At 44.1% G+C, this 14,530-nt stretch overlaps 1 protein-coding gene across 1 annotated transcript; it reads left to right on the forward strand.

Moving 5' to 3' along the window:
• The first annotated feature begins 8,897 nt into the window (after positions 1–8,897).
• LOC311141856 (tumor necrosis factor ligand superfamily member 14-like) lies at positions 8,898–11,477 on the forward strand. The gene is made up of 4 exons (XM_084177349.1): positions 8,898–9,154; positions 9,438–9,465; positions 9,565–9,621; positions 9,720–11,477. The coding sequence occupies exons 1-4, from the start codon at positions 8,948–8,950 to the stop codon at positions 10,190–10,192; spliced, it is 765 nt and encodes a 254-aa protein (XP_084033475.1). The 5' UTR covers positions 8,898–8,947; the 3' UTR covers positions 10,193–11,477.
• Positions 11,478–14,530: the final 3,053 nt, after the last annotated feature.

The raw sequence follows: 14,530 nt of genomic DNA on the forward strand, positions 1-14,530 counted from the left end.
CTGTCATGTGCCTTTTACTGAGGAGTGGCTTCCATCTGGCCACTCTACCATAAAGGCGTGATTGGTGGAGTGCTGCAGAGATGGTTGTCCTTCTGGAAGGTTCTCCCATCTCCCCAGAGGAACTGGAGCTCTGTCAGAGTGACCATCAGGTTCTTGGCATTAACTGACTTCAGTGGGCAAATTCTCACTTTTGATAGGCACTGGCACGCTGGAGAAGGGTGCTCTTCACGGATTAATCCTGGTTTCAGCTGTACCAGGCAGATGGCAGACAGCGTGTATGGTGTCGTGTGGGCGAGCGACATTTCAATGTTGTGTACAGAGTGCCCCATGGTGGCTGTGGGGTTATGGTATGGGCAGGCATAAGCTACGGACAACGAACACAATTGCATTTGATCAATGGCAATTTGAATGTACAGAGAAACCGTGACGAGATCCTGAGGCCCATTGTCGTGCCATTCATCCGCCACCATCACCTCATGTTTCAGCATGTTAATGCACGGCCCCATGTCGCAAGGATCTGTACACAATTCCTGGATGTTGAAAATGTCCCAGTTCTTCCATGGCCTGCATACTCACCAGACATGTCACCCATTGAGCATGTTTGGGATGCTCTGGATCGACATGTGCAACAGCGTGTTCCAGTTCCCGCCCATCTCCAGCAACTTCACACAGCCATTGAAGAGGAGTGGGACAACATTCCACAGGCTACAATCAACAGCCTGATCAACTCTATGCGAAGGAGATGTGTCGTGCTGCATGAGGCAAATGGTGGTAATACCAGATACTGACTGGTTTTCTGATCCACGGCCCTACCTTTTTTTCCCAGTCATGTGAAATCCATAGATTAGGGCCTAATGAATTTATTTCAATTGACTGATTTCCTTATGATCTGTAACTCAGTAAAATCTTTGAAATTGTTGCATGTTGCGTTCATATTTTTGTTCAGTGTAGAATCCGCTATTAAAGACTACCAGAACCCACTGGATTCTCCAATTACATTGGATGAGCTACAGGACAAAATACAAACCCTCCAACCAAAAAAGGCCTGTGGTGTTGGTGGGATAGTAAATGAAATAATAAAATATACAGACCACAAATTCAAATGGGGTATTCTTAAACTCATTTTCCACAGATCACCCCAATCCACAAAAGTGGAGATGAATTTGACCCCAATATTTACAGAGGAATCTGCGTGAACAGCAATCTCTGAAAAATCCTCTGCATTATCATCAACAGCAGACTCCAACATTTCCTCAGTGAAAACAATGTCCTGAGCAAATGTCAAATAACGAACACAAACAGAGCCCCAGGACAGTAACACAATTAGACCCAACTAAATTATGAGAAAGCAAAAATATAACTATTTGACACTGGAAAGAATCAACCAAAACACTTAGCGAATTGGAATGCTCTCTGGCACTAAACAGGGAGTACACAGTAGCAGAATACCTGACCACTGTGACAAAATTAAGAAAATCCTTGCCTATGTACAGACTAAGTGAGCATAGCCTTGCTATTGAGAGAGGCCACCATAGGAAGACCTGGCTCTCGAGAGAAGACAGGCTATGTGCACACTGTCCACAAAATGAGGTGGAAACTGAGCTGCACTTCCCAATCTCCTGCCAAATGTATGACCACCTTAGGGATACATATTTCCCACAGATCACACAGACCCACAAAGAATTTGAAAACAAATCAAACATTGATAAACTCCCATATCTGTTAGGCGAAATACCGCAGTGTGCAATCACAGCAGCAAGATTTGTGGCCCGTTGCCATGAGAAAAGGGCAACCATTGCAGCACAAACAACATTGTAAATACCACCAATATTTATCTGTTTATTTATCTTCCCCTGCTATTTGTACTACAACTACACTATATATACAAAAGTATATGGAAACCCCTTCAAATTAGTGGATTCAGCTATTTCAGCCACACCCGTTACTGATAGGTGTATAAAATCGAGCACACAGCCATGCAATCTCCATAAATAAACATTGGCAGTAGAATAGCCTTACTGAAGAGCTCAGTGACTTTCAACGTGGCACCGTCATAGGATGCCACCTTTCCAACAAGTCAGTTCGTTAAATTTCTGCCCTGCTAGAGCTGTCCCGATCAACTGTAAGTGCTGTTATTGTGAAGTGGAAACTTCTAGGAGCAATAACGGCTCAGCCGCAAAGTGGTAGGCCACACAACCTCACAGAACAGCACCGCAGAGTGCTGAAGAGCGTAGAACGTAAAAATCGTCTGTCTTCGGTTGCAACACTCACTACAGAGTTCCAAACTGCCTCTGGAAGTAACGTCAGCACAAGAACTGTTCGTCGGGAGCTTCATGAAATGGGTTTCCATGGCCAAGCAGCTGCACACAAGCCTAAGATCACCATGCGCAATGCCAAGTGTCGGCTGGAGCAGTTGAAATGAATTCTCTGAATCGCGTTTCACCATCTGGCAGTCCAATGGACAAATCTGGGTTTGGCGGATGCCAGGAGAAGGCTCCCTGCCCGAATGCATAGTGCCAGGAATAATGGTCTTGGGCTGTTTTTCATGGTTCGGGCTAGGCCCCTTAGCTCCAGTGAAGGGAAATTTTAACGCTACAGCATACAATGACATTCTAGACGATTCTGTGCTTCCAACTTTGTGGCAACAGTTTGGAGAAGGCCCTTTCCTGTTTCAGCAGGACAATGCCCCCATGCACAAAGCAAGGTCCATACAGAAATGGTTTGATCGGTGAGGAAGAACTTGACTAGCCTGCACAGAGCCCTGACCTCAACCCCTTCAAACACCTTTGGGATTAATTGGAACGCCAATTGCAAGCCAGGCCTAATCACCCAACATCAGTGCCCAACCTCACTAATGATCTTGTGGTCGAATGGAAGCAAGTCCCCGCAGAAATGTTCCAACATCTAGTGGAAAGCCTTCCCAGAAGAGTGGAGGATGTTATAGCAGCAAAGGGGGGACCAACTCCATATTAATGCCCATGATTTTGGAATGAGATATTTCAAACCTTTCTGAGTGCAATGTTTACTGTTAATTTCTAATCGTTTTTTGTTTTTATTGTTTTTTCTCCTCACTTTTGTTTATTGTTTATTTTACTTGTTTTTGGCAATGTAAACACGTTTCCCATGCCAATAAAGCCCCTTTGAATTGAGAGAGAGAGAGAGAGAGAGAGAGAGAGAGAGAGAGAGAGAGAGAGAGAGAGAGAGAGAGAGAGAGAGAGAGAGAGAGAGAGAGAGAGAGAGAGAGAGAGAGAGAGAGAGAGAGAGAGAGAGAGAGAGAGAGAGAGAGAGAGAGAGAGACTTGTATTGAATATTATTTTAAGTGATTTTTAAGGTTTTCCTAATATTAATAATTCAATACAATACCTGAATGTATAAACTTGCCTTTATGACAGCTGAACATTTGTATTTATTATGAAAAATAAGATACTTCCACCCAACCTTTTTATGAGATTATGATAACAACCATATGATTTCCCTATCTAAAACAAATCAATCAATGTAAATTATACATAATATACTAATTTACCTCAAAAATATGGGTGTGGTGGAAATGACAAGGTGTGGTGGAAATGACATCTATGTAAAAAAAAAAGTAACATATGAAAACAATATTTTATTGCAAATATTTTGAACAACAACCATTGTTAAACATTTAACTAATTTAAGACAAAGTAACATTCCAAAAGTAGCCGATGGGCAGAGATCAAGGAAGTAGGCCAGTGTTTTTGAGAGGTAGGCCCAGATTGCAGAGGGGTCATCCACATTGATTAGCTCAGTGAGCAAAGTGAAACTGTATCATTTGTGGTATATCCAACATACGGTGCCTTGCAAAAGTATTCATCCCCCTTGGTGTTTTTACTATTTTGTTGCATTACAACCTGTAATTTAAATTTTATACAAGGGCAAAACAGTGGAATTGAGGTACAAAATGCATCTGAAAAGTAACTAAAATACTTGATAGAGAGGTGTTTAAAAAATCTGGGGTGATTGTAGTGTGAATTTAACATATAAAGAATAAAAACATGTTTTTAAATCAAATCAAAAAAATTGACCCAGAGGACATAGAAGTGCCCGTAGATGTAGAATCACCCTAATACTGCTGTAGAATTCATTGCGGCCAGCAAACGACTAAAATGAATGAGTCACTCAGAAAAACGAATAATTTGCGAACTGCACATCACTAGTTCCCCCCTCCGAGCATCTTGGAATTCCCCTCAGGCGTCAGGTGCAAATGCAAATAGTCTGGGTAGCCTGAGAACAGGGCTACTCAAGCTTCTCTCAGTTCATCTGACTACTGTATGTGTTCTCTCATAGTCCGAGAGCATCTGTTCGTTGCGGTGGTGGAACAGGGCTACTCATTTCTCCTAAGTGTAGAATTTCTCTTTTCTCCCTCACTCACCTGTCCATCTCCTCATGTGAATTACATGCTGTCACTATCAGTGGTCCACTCAAGCTTAACATTGTAGTCCTCTATCTCCCACCAGGTGCCCTTAGAGAGTTCCTCAATGAGCTTGACACCTTGATAAGCAAATTTGCTGACGATGGCCCACTGCTATTCGTACTTGGCGACTTCAACCTCCCAACGTCTGCCTTCAATTAATTTATTTCCAACACTCTCTTTCCCCTCCTTGCCTCTTTTGACCTCACCCTTTCCCAGTCCCCTCCCACTAACAAGGCAGGCAATACACTTGACTTCATCTTTACTAGAGGCTGACCGCCTACAAATCTTACTGCAACCCCCTCCAGGTCTCTGATCAGTACTTTGTTTGCTTTTCTGTCTCCCTTTCCTCCAACCCTAGCCACTCACCCCCTACCCAGATGGTCATGCGCCGTCGCAATTCTCACTTTCTCTCTCTCTCCCACTACTCTCTCCTCTTCTATCCTATCATCTCTCCCTTCTGCTAAATCCTTCTCCCTCCTGTCTCCTGATTCTGCCTCTTCGACCCTACTCTCCGCTCTTTCCGCACTGTCCCCTTTCCTCCCGGCCAGCTCGGCCCTCCCTTCTTGCTCTGTGGCTGAGTGACTTATTGTGAGCTTACAGAACAGGGCTGCGGGCAGCTGAGTGAAAATGGAGGAAAAAAAACCTATCATCCTTTCACTCCCTCCTCTCAACCTTCTCTTCCTCTGTATCTGCTGCTAAAGCCACTTTCTCTCACTCTAAATGTCAAGCTTCTGCCTCTAACCCTAGGAAACTATTTTCCTCCTTCTCCTCCACCCCCTCCCCCTCCTTTCTCCCTCTCTGTGGATGACTTTGTCAGCCACTTTGAAAAGAATGTTGACAACATCCGCTCCTCACTCACTCAGTGTATTGAGTCCACTGTTCCCACTCACACAGAACTACCCTACGCCTTGACCTCTTTCTCCCCTCTCTCTCCAGATGAAATCCTGCGACTAGTGCGGTCCGGCCACCCGACATCCTGCCCGCTCGACCCCATCCCCTCCTCTGGTCTGGGGAGTCGCCTTCTCCCATTCCTCACTCCCTCACCAACTCAAACCTGAACACTGGCTGTGTCCACTCTGACTTTCAAAATAGCCCGAGTCGCTCCCCTCCTCAAGAAACCAACACTCGACTCCTCTGACGTCAAAAACTACAGACCGGTATCCCTTCTTTATTTTCTTACTTGAGTGTGTGTCTCTGACAAACTTTTTAGCTATCTCTCTCAGAACCCTCTTCTTGATCCTAACCAGTCAGTCTTCAAGATGGGTTGCTCAACCAAGACTGCTCTTTTCTGTGTCACGGAGGCTCTCCGCCCTGCCAAAGCTGACACTCTCTTCTCTGTTCTTATTTTCCTAGATCTATCGGCTGCCTTCGGCACGTGAACCATCAGATACTCCTCTCCACCTTCTTTGGGCTGGGCGTCTCAGGCTCTGCACACTCTTGGATTGCATCCTACCTGGCAGGCCGCTCCTTCCAGGTGACGTGAAGAGGGTCTGTGTCTGCACCACATACTCTCACTACTGGTGTCCCCCAGGGCTCGGTTCTAGGCCCTCTTCTCTCTATACACCAAGTCACTCAGCTCTGTCATATCCTCACATGGTCTCTCCTATCATTGCTGTGTGGATGAGACTCAACTACTTTTCTCCCCCACCCCCCCAGGTGGTGACACGCATCTCTGCGTGCCTGGCAGATATCTCAGCTTGGATGTCGACCCACCACATCAAGCTCAACCTTAACAAGACAAAGCTGCTCTTCCTCGCGGGGAAGGCCTGTCTGCTCCAAGACCTCTCTGTCATGGTTGACAACTCCACAGTGTCTCCCTTCCAGAGTGCAAAGAACCTTGGCGTGACCCTGGACAACAACCTGTCATTCTCTGCAAACATCAAAGCAGTGACTCATTCCTGCAGGTTCATGCTCTACAACATCCGTAGAGTACGACCCTACCTCACACAGAACGCTGCAGCCCGCTTGGTGTTCAACCTTCCCAAGTTCTCCCATGTCACCCCACTCCTCTGCACTCTCAACTGGCTTCCAGTCGAAGCTCGCAGCCACTACAAGACCATGGTACTTGCCTACGGAGCAGCAAGAGGAACTGCCCCTCCCTACCTTCAGGCTATGCTCAAACCCTACACCCCAACCCGAACACTCCGTTATGCCACCTCTGGTCTCTTGGCCCTCCTACCCCTATGGGAGGGCAGCTCCCACTCAGCCCAGGCCAAGCTCTTCTCTGTCCTGGTACCCCAATGGTGAACCAGCTTCCCCCTGAAGCTAGAACAGCAGAGTCCCTGCACATCTTCAGAAAACACCTGAAACCCTACCTCTTCAAAGTCTATCTTAATTAATCCAACAACACCCCCTCCTTACCCCAACAAAAGTATGTGGACTCCCCTTCAAATGAGTGGATATGGCTATTTCAGCCACACCCGTTCCTGGAAGCAATTTCAGCACAAGAACTGTTCGTCGGGAGCTTCATGAAATGGGTTTCCATGGCTGAGCAGCCGCACACAAGCCTAAGATCACCATGTGCAATGCCAAGCGTCAGCTGGAGTGGTGTCAAGCTTGCCACCATTGGACTCTGGAGCACTGGGAATACGTTCCCTGGAGTGATTAATCACGCTTCACCATCTGGCAGTCCGACGGACAAATCTGGGTTTGGCTGATGCCAGGAGAACGCTACCTGCCCGAATGCCTAGTGCCAACTGTAAAGTTCGGAGGAGGAGGAATAATGGTCTGGGGCTGTTTTTCATGGTTTGGGCTAGGCCCTTTAGTTCCAGTGAAGGGAAATCTTAACGCTACAGTATACAATGACATTCTAGATTATTCTGTGCTTCCAACTTTGTGGCAACAGTTTGGGGAAGGCCCTTTTTCCTGTTTCAGCATGACAATGCCCCCATGCACAATGCGAGGTCCATACAGAAATGGTTTGTCGAGATCGGTGTGATAGAACTTGACTTTGCCTGCACAGAGCCCTGACCTCAACCCCATCATACACCTTTGGGATGAATTGGAACGTCGACTGTGAGCCAGGCCTAATCGCCCAACCTCACTAATGCTCTTGTGGCTGAATGGAAGCAAGTCCTCACAGTATTGTGCCAACATCTAGTGGAAAGCCTTCCCAGAAGAGTAGAGGCTGTTATAGCAGCAAAGGGGGGGGTGGACCAACTCCATATTAATGCCTATGATTTTGGAATGAGATGTTCGACGAGCAGGTGTCCACATACTTTTGATCATCTTTGTACTTTTTCTATTGTTGTGGCATTGTCGAGAGGTTAACCTGCAAGTTAGGGAAAGGGGATATCTAGTCAGTTGCACAACTGAATGCACCGAAATGTGTCTTCCGCACTTAACGCATCCCCTCTGAATCATAGAGGTGTTAGGGGGGCTGCCTTAATCGACATCATCAGCACCCTGGGAGCAGTTGTTGTTGGGGGTTAACTACCTTTCGGTTACTGGTCTAATGCTCTTAACCACTAGGCTACCTGCCGCTCTGGTAAGCATTTTATTGCAATGTGTACTTAATGTACAGTACCAGTCAAATGTTTGGACACACCTACACATTCAAGGGTTTTTCTTTATTTGTACTATTTTTTGACATTGTAGAATAATAGTGAAGACGTCAAAACTATTAAATAACACATATGGAACCATAAAATATATTATATATTGAGATTATTCAAATAGCCACCCTTTGCCTTGATGACAGCTTTGCACACTCTTGGCATTCTCTCAACCAGCTTCGCCTGGAATACTTTTCCAACAGTCTTGAAGGAATTCCCACATATTCTGTGCACTTTTGGCTACTTTTCCTTCACTCTGCGGTCCGACACATCCTAAACCATCTCAATTGGGTTGAGGTCGGGGGGTTGTGGAGGCCAGGTCATCTGATGCAGCACTCCATCATCACTCTCCTTCTTGGTAAAATAGCCCTTACAAAGCCTGGAGGTGTGTTGGGTCATTGTCCTGTTGAAAAACAAATGATAGTCCCACTAAGCCCAAAACAGATGGGATGGTGTATCGCTGCAGAATGCTGTGGTAGCCATGCTGGTTAAGTGTGCCTTGAATTCTAAATAAATCACAGATAGTGTCACCAGCAAAGCACCCCCACACCATAACACCTCCTCCTCCATGCTTTACGGTGGGAAATTAGGTACTTTTTCCACCACTGACTGTAGATGTATGTATTCCAGAGTAGAGAATGTTCCAGAGTAGAGACCCACAGTATCTACTGTAATTGAGAACTGGAGCTGTCTGCTGTGGCAGGTGGGGAGGTGCCAGTTACCTGAAAAATATCTTATCTCTCGATGTTAATATCAAAGGGCACCAAATTCTAAAATTCTAAATTATTTTTTTGCCGGGGGGTGATGCCCCCAGACCACCCTACTGGCTTTGGGCTAAACTCCGAATGTCTTCAAATCCTAGAAACGCCCCTGGGTGCAACGTGGGCTACAACATTGATAAAAGTCGGACTTGAATGGCAAGATCCCATTGAGTACTCCCTCCCTGCTGATCATGACAGCTGCTGGCGCTGAAGCAGTTTGCTTTGAGATCCCTGGGTGTCATCATGCGGAGAGTGACAGGAGTCTTTATGCCCGAGTGAGCCGCAGAGACAAAGGGCGGCCAATGTGCCTCACTCGGTTCGCTGCTCTTGTCTCTCTGCTTCTGTCTTGCGCTGTACTCTTGCTAAACGCATATCATCATAAAGCAGCGGACTACCAGGTGAGCTTCTCATTCAACAGCGCTCAAGTGTCCTTCGATTAAATGAACCTGTTACCTGCAAATAATCCCGATTCAGATTTGTTTATGGATAGTGTTGTGTGTGTGGTAAGAAACGAAACTGGTACAGTAGCCTACAGTAAATGCGTAATTATTAGAGAGCCAACATCAGAACACGCTTGTCATTCTAATTGTGGAGGGCTGTGGTAATACTTGGGGACTGTATTTAGATCAAAAAAGTTAAATATGCTCAGTAAATCTTAATGGATCTTGTTTTTATTTGTAGCACACTTCAGCTGGAGGTGATTCTATGGGTAAATTAGCATTATGACTATGGTTATGATATTATTATAATCTTCATCATAATCATCATGATCATCATCATCCTCACTGTCTATTTTATCCCTCCATAGGCAGTGTTCAGCAGAAACAGCAGCAAATTGGAAACAATCCAAGTGCCCATCTGACAGGTACAATTATGATACACACTATTCATGACATTATTCCTTGAAAGACCCATTAATAAGACTAAGCTAAAAAGTAATGTCCTCTCTTGTCTCTCCTCCAGCTCCAGACTCATTTAATCATTCAAAAAGGGTATACCTTGAATGGGAGTACAACCTTGGACTTGCTCACCTTATTGGATTTAAGTATCAGGACGGCGACCTCATCGTGCTCAAAGATGGCATGTACAAGGTTTACCTGCAGATCACCTTCCGAAGGCCTGGTCACTTTGTGTGTAGCGAGGAGGACTCAGTGTTCATCCTCACCCAGAAGGTAATCCTGTTTGCAAAGAGCTACCAGAAAAATAGAGACCTCCTAACAGCATCTGACACAGTGGACTGCATTCCCAAATCAAATGACTGTCAGCCGCCTGGTTCAGAGGGCTCAGGGACTCAGTACTGGGAAAAGTCTCCCTGCACGTCCGGCGTGTTTGCACTAAAAGCTGGGGACAGGCTCAGAGTGAGGTTGGGGGACAGGTACCATGAGCTGATGCTCCTTCAAGAAGACAGGACATTTTTTGGGGCACATCTCATTTGATGGTGTTCCCCAGAAACTACAGGTGCAGGGATAAGCATTACTTTGTGGAAATTAATCATCACTTATCAGACACATTCATGTCTGTCCACTGTATACTTTACTTATTTCTGGGAGTTTTAATATTAAATGATTTCATAATGTGTGAGAGAACACTTAAAGTAGGAAATCACCATTTTATTATGCTCTCATAAAGTGTGTCCATAAATAACTTGTTGTTCAGTAAAACAGTGCCATTGCTATAAGCTGCATTAATACAGGCAGCCCAATTATATTTCCACAAATTGGTATTTTGACCAATCAGATCAGCTCTTTTGCCAATATCAAAGTGTCAAACAAACGTGATCATAATGTGATAAAAGGAGAGGCTACTACTTTACTCTGAAATTTCATACATTTTACTCTGCAACTCCAGTAGATTGTTTTACTCACAGTCTGTTTCATATTGTTGCCAGCAACAGAGAATTCAAATGAGCAGGTGTAACAAATGAGGATTTGTAACCTCACTCCTCAGCCTGAAATGTCTCCACCCGCGCCCCAGAGAAGTTGTCAAGAGGGTGGTTGCGTGTGTTTTCAAGACAGAGGTCTCAAGTTCCAGTCAGCCTCAGTGTGAGCTGGTACAGGAGAGAAAGTATAATTAAGAATCGAAATTAGATTGACGATCTTACCCAATGCCTGGAAATCCTTGTAATCAGTTTGTGTTATTGAACTACAAATGTCCCTATAGCTCATCCAGATCTTCTACTATATAAAAAATAAAGTGAGGTTTGATGTGTCTCCAGCAGATTAACAACAGGATGAACATGCAATGTGTGGTTTACCACCTCAGCCTAACCTTACTTAAGAATGTATGGCATGCACGCTATTGCACTATCATGTGACGGTCAACACCCATTGTAAATTATGATTAAATGATGCATGGCTTATTGTTTACACGGGATGAGCAATAGTAATACTCCCACTGTGTTTGGATTCTGCACCTGTCTGCTAGACTAAGTGTTGGTTAACAGTTTACATTGATGTTGACACATTGACATCCAGGTGCATAGTAAAACAAGAACAGAGTTGTGAAAAAGGTGTAACATTTCAACTAGTCTTTGAATACAGAAAATTACTTTGAAACATTAAAAATATAATTAATCACCTCTTATGAAAGAAGATACTTACCATCACATTAAAGATTTGCATGGTGACCCTAAAAGGAATAACAAAATGCATCATGAGGCTGTAGTAAGACACCAGAAGCCTGGGTGGGCTACATGAACAATAAACATGTGGGTTGGATTTTAGGAGGGTGTGAATGGTATGATACATATCCCTTTTATGGGAGTAAACTGCACTTTTGTGTTATTCCTGCCAAATACTTTAGGGAAGGAAAAACACACCAGACCAGAAAAATGGAATGTGGAATGGAATGGCACGTAAATAACCTCACTACTGAATCATACAGACAAAGAACCATATACAGTGCCTTCGGAAAGTATTTAGACCCCTTGACATTTTCCACATTTTGTTACGTTAAACCTTATTCTACAATTGATTAAATATTTGTTTTTTCTCTCATCAATCGACACACAATACCCCGTAATGACAAAACAAAAACAGGTTTTTAGACATTTTTGCTAATAATTGTTCTTTAAAAACTGAAATATTACATTTACATAAGTATTCAGACTGTTTACTCAGTACTTTGTTGAAGCACCTTTGGCAGCGATTATAGCATTGAGTCTTCTTGGGTATGACGCTACAAGCTGGGCACATCTGTATTTGGGAAGTTTCTTCCATTCTTCTCTGCAGATCCTCTCAAGCTCTGTCAGGTTGGATGGGGAGCGTTGCTGCACAGATATTTTCAGGTCTCTCCAGAGATGTTAGATCGGATTCAAGTCCGAGCTCTGGCTGGGCAACTCAAGGACATTCAGAGACTTGTCCCGAAGCCACTCCTGCGTTGTCTTGGCTGTGTGCTTAGCACTCTGGAGCAGGTTTTCATCAAAGATCTCTCTGTACTTTGCTCCGTTCATCATTGCCTCAATCCTGACTAGTCTCCCAGTCCCTGCCGCTGAAAAACATCTCCACAACATGATGCTGCCACCACCATGCTTCACCGTAGGGATGGTGCCAGGGTTCCTCCAGACGTGACGCTTGGCATTCAGGCCAAAGAGTTCAATCTTGGTTTCATCAGACCAGAGAATCTTGTTTCTCATGGTCTGAGCTTCTTTAGGTGCCTTTTGGCAAACTCCAAGCGGGCTGTCGTGCCTTTTACTGAGGAGTGGCTTCAGTCTGGCCGCTCTACCATAAAGGCCTGATTGGTGGAGTGCTGCAGAGATGGTTGTCCTTCTGGAAGGTTCTCCCATCTCCCCAGAGGAACTCTAGAGCTCTGTCAGAGTGACCATCGGGTTCTTGGTCACCTCCCTGACCAAGGCCCTTCTCCCCCAATTGCTCAGTTTGGCAGGGCGGCCAGCTCTAGGAAGAGTCTTGGTGGTTCCAAACTTCTTCCATTTAAGAATGATGGAGGCCACTGTGTTCTTGGGGACCTTCAATGCTGCAGAAATTTTTTGGTACCCTTCCCCAGATCTGTGCCTCAACACAATCCTGTCTCTGAGCTCTACAGAACAATTCCTCCGACCTCATGGCTTGGTTTTTGCTCTGACATGCACTGTCAACTGTGGGACCTTATATAGACAGGTGTGTGCCTTTCCAAATCATGTACCACAGGTGGACTCCAATCAAGTTGTAGAAACATCTCAAGGATGATCAATGGAAACAGGATGCACCTGAACTCAATTTCGAGTCTCATAGCAGAGGGCCTGAATAATTATGTAAATCAAATCAAATCAAATGTTATTGGCCACATGCGCCGAATACAACAGGTGCAGACATTACAGTGAAATGCTTACTTACAGCCCTTAACCAAGAGTGTATTTATTTTTTTATAAAAAAGTAAAATAAAACAACAACAAAAAAGTGTTGAGAAAAAAAGAGCAGAAGTAAAATAAAATAACAGTAGGGAGGCTATATATAAAGGGGGGTACTGGTGCAGAGTCAATGTGCGGGGGCACCGGCTAGTTGAGGTAATATGTACATGTGGGTAGAGTTAAAATGACTATGCATAAATAATTAACAGAGTAGCAGCAGTGTAAAAATAGTCCAGGTAGCCATGATTAGCTGTTCAGGAGTCTTATGGCTTGGGGGTTGAAGCTGTTGAGAAGTCTTTTGGACCTAGACTTGGCACTCCGGTACCGCTTGCCGTGCGGTAGCAGAGAGAACAGTCTATGACTAGGGTGGCTGGAGTCTTTGACAATTTTGAGGGCCTTCCTCTGACACCGCCTGGTATAGATGTCCTGGATGGCAGGAAGCTTGGCCCCAGTGATGTACTGGGCGGTACGCACTACCCTCTGTAGTACCTTGCGGTCGGAGGCCAAGCAGGTATTTCAGTTTTTTATTTTGTATACATTTGCAAAAATCTCAAAAAAACTGTTTTCACTTTGTCATTATGGTGTATTGTGTGTAGATTGCTAAACATATATAAATATTGAATCAATTTTAGAATAAGGCTGTAACGTAACAAAATGTGGAAAAAGTCAAGGGGTCTGAATACTTTCCGAAGGCACTGTAATGTGCAGTTTGAAAAAAATGACTTTATAAATCATTATAAAAGTATGGAAAATAAGTATAAAATCAAAAACTAGCAACTATAATTGAAAGGTAATAGTGTGATGACAATCTTTTAATAATGACACTTGATGTGTTATATATATAAAAAAAGAGAGAAATACAATCAGGTCCATAATTATTGGTACCCTTGATAAAGATGAGCAAAAACTGTATAAAATAAATAATACAAATACTGAGCTATATTGTATGTTTAAAAACATTGTTAATTCTCTTATTTTATACTAATACAATTGCTCAGAGAAACAGATTTAGTTTAATAAGTAATTTTAAAAAATCTTAAAACGATAGGGGTCCAAATGATTGGCAGCCCTGTTTTCAATACTCTAGCATCCTCCCCTTAAGAGGATAACGACACTGAGCCTTTTTTTATTTTTTTATAATGCGATTGGAGAACACGTTGGGAGGGCTCTTAGACCATTCCTCCATACAGACATCCGTCTGCTCTTATGGACTGCCCTCTTCAATTCAAACCACAGGTTCTCAATGGGGTTCAAGTCCAGAGACGAATGGCCAATGCAAAATGTTGACTTTTTGGTCAATTAACAATTTCTTTGTGGATTTTGATTAGTGCTTGGGGTTATTGTCTTGCTGGAAGATCCACTTGCGGCCAAGTGTCAGCCTCCTGGCAGAGGCAACCAGGTTTTTGGCTAAAATGTCCTGGTACTTGGT

Source organism: Coregonus lavaretus (genome assembly GCF_964263955.1).
Source record: "Coregonus lavaretus genome assembly, chromosome: 14".
Classification (NCBI taxonomy): domain Eukaryota; kingdom Metazoa; phylum Chordata; class Actinopteri; order Salmoniformes; family Salmonidae; genus Coregonus; species Coregonus lavaretus.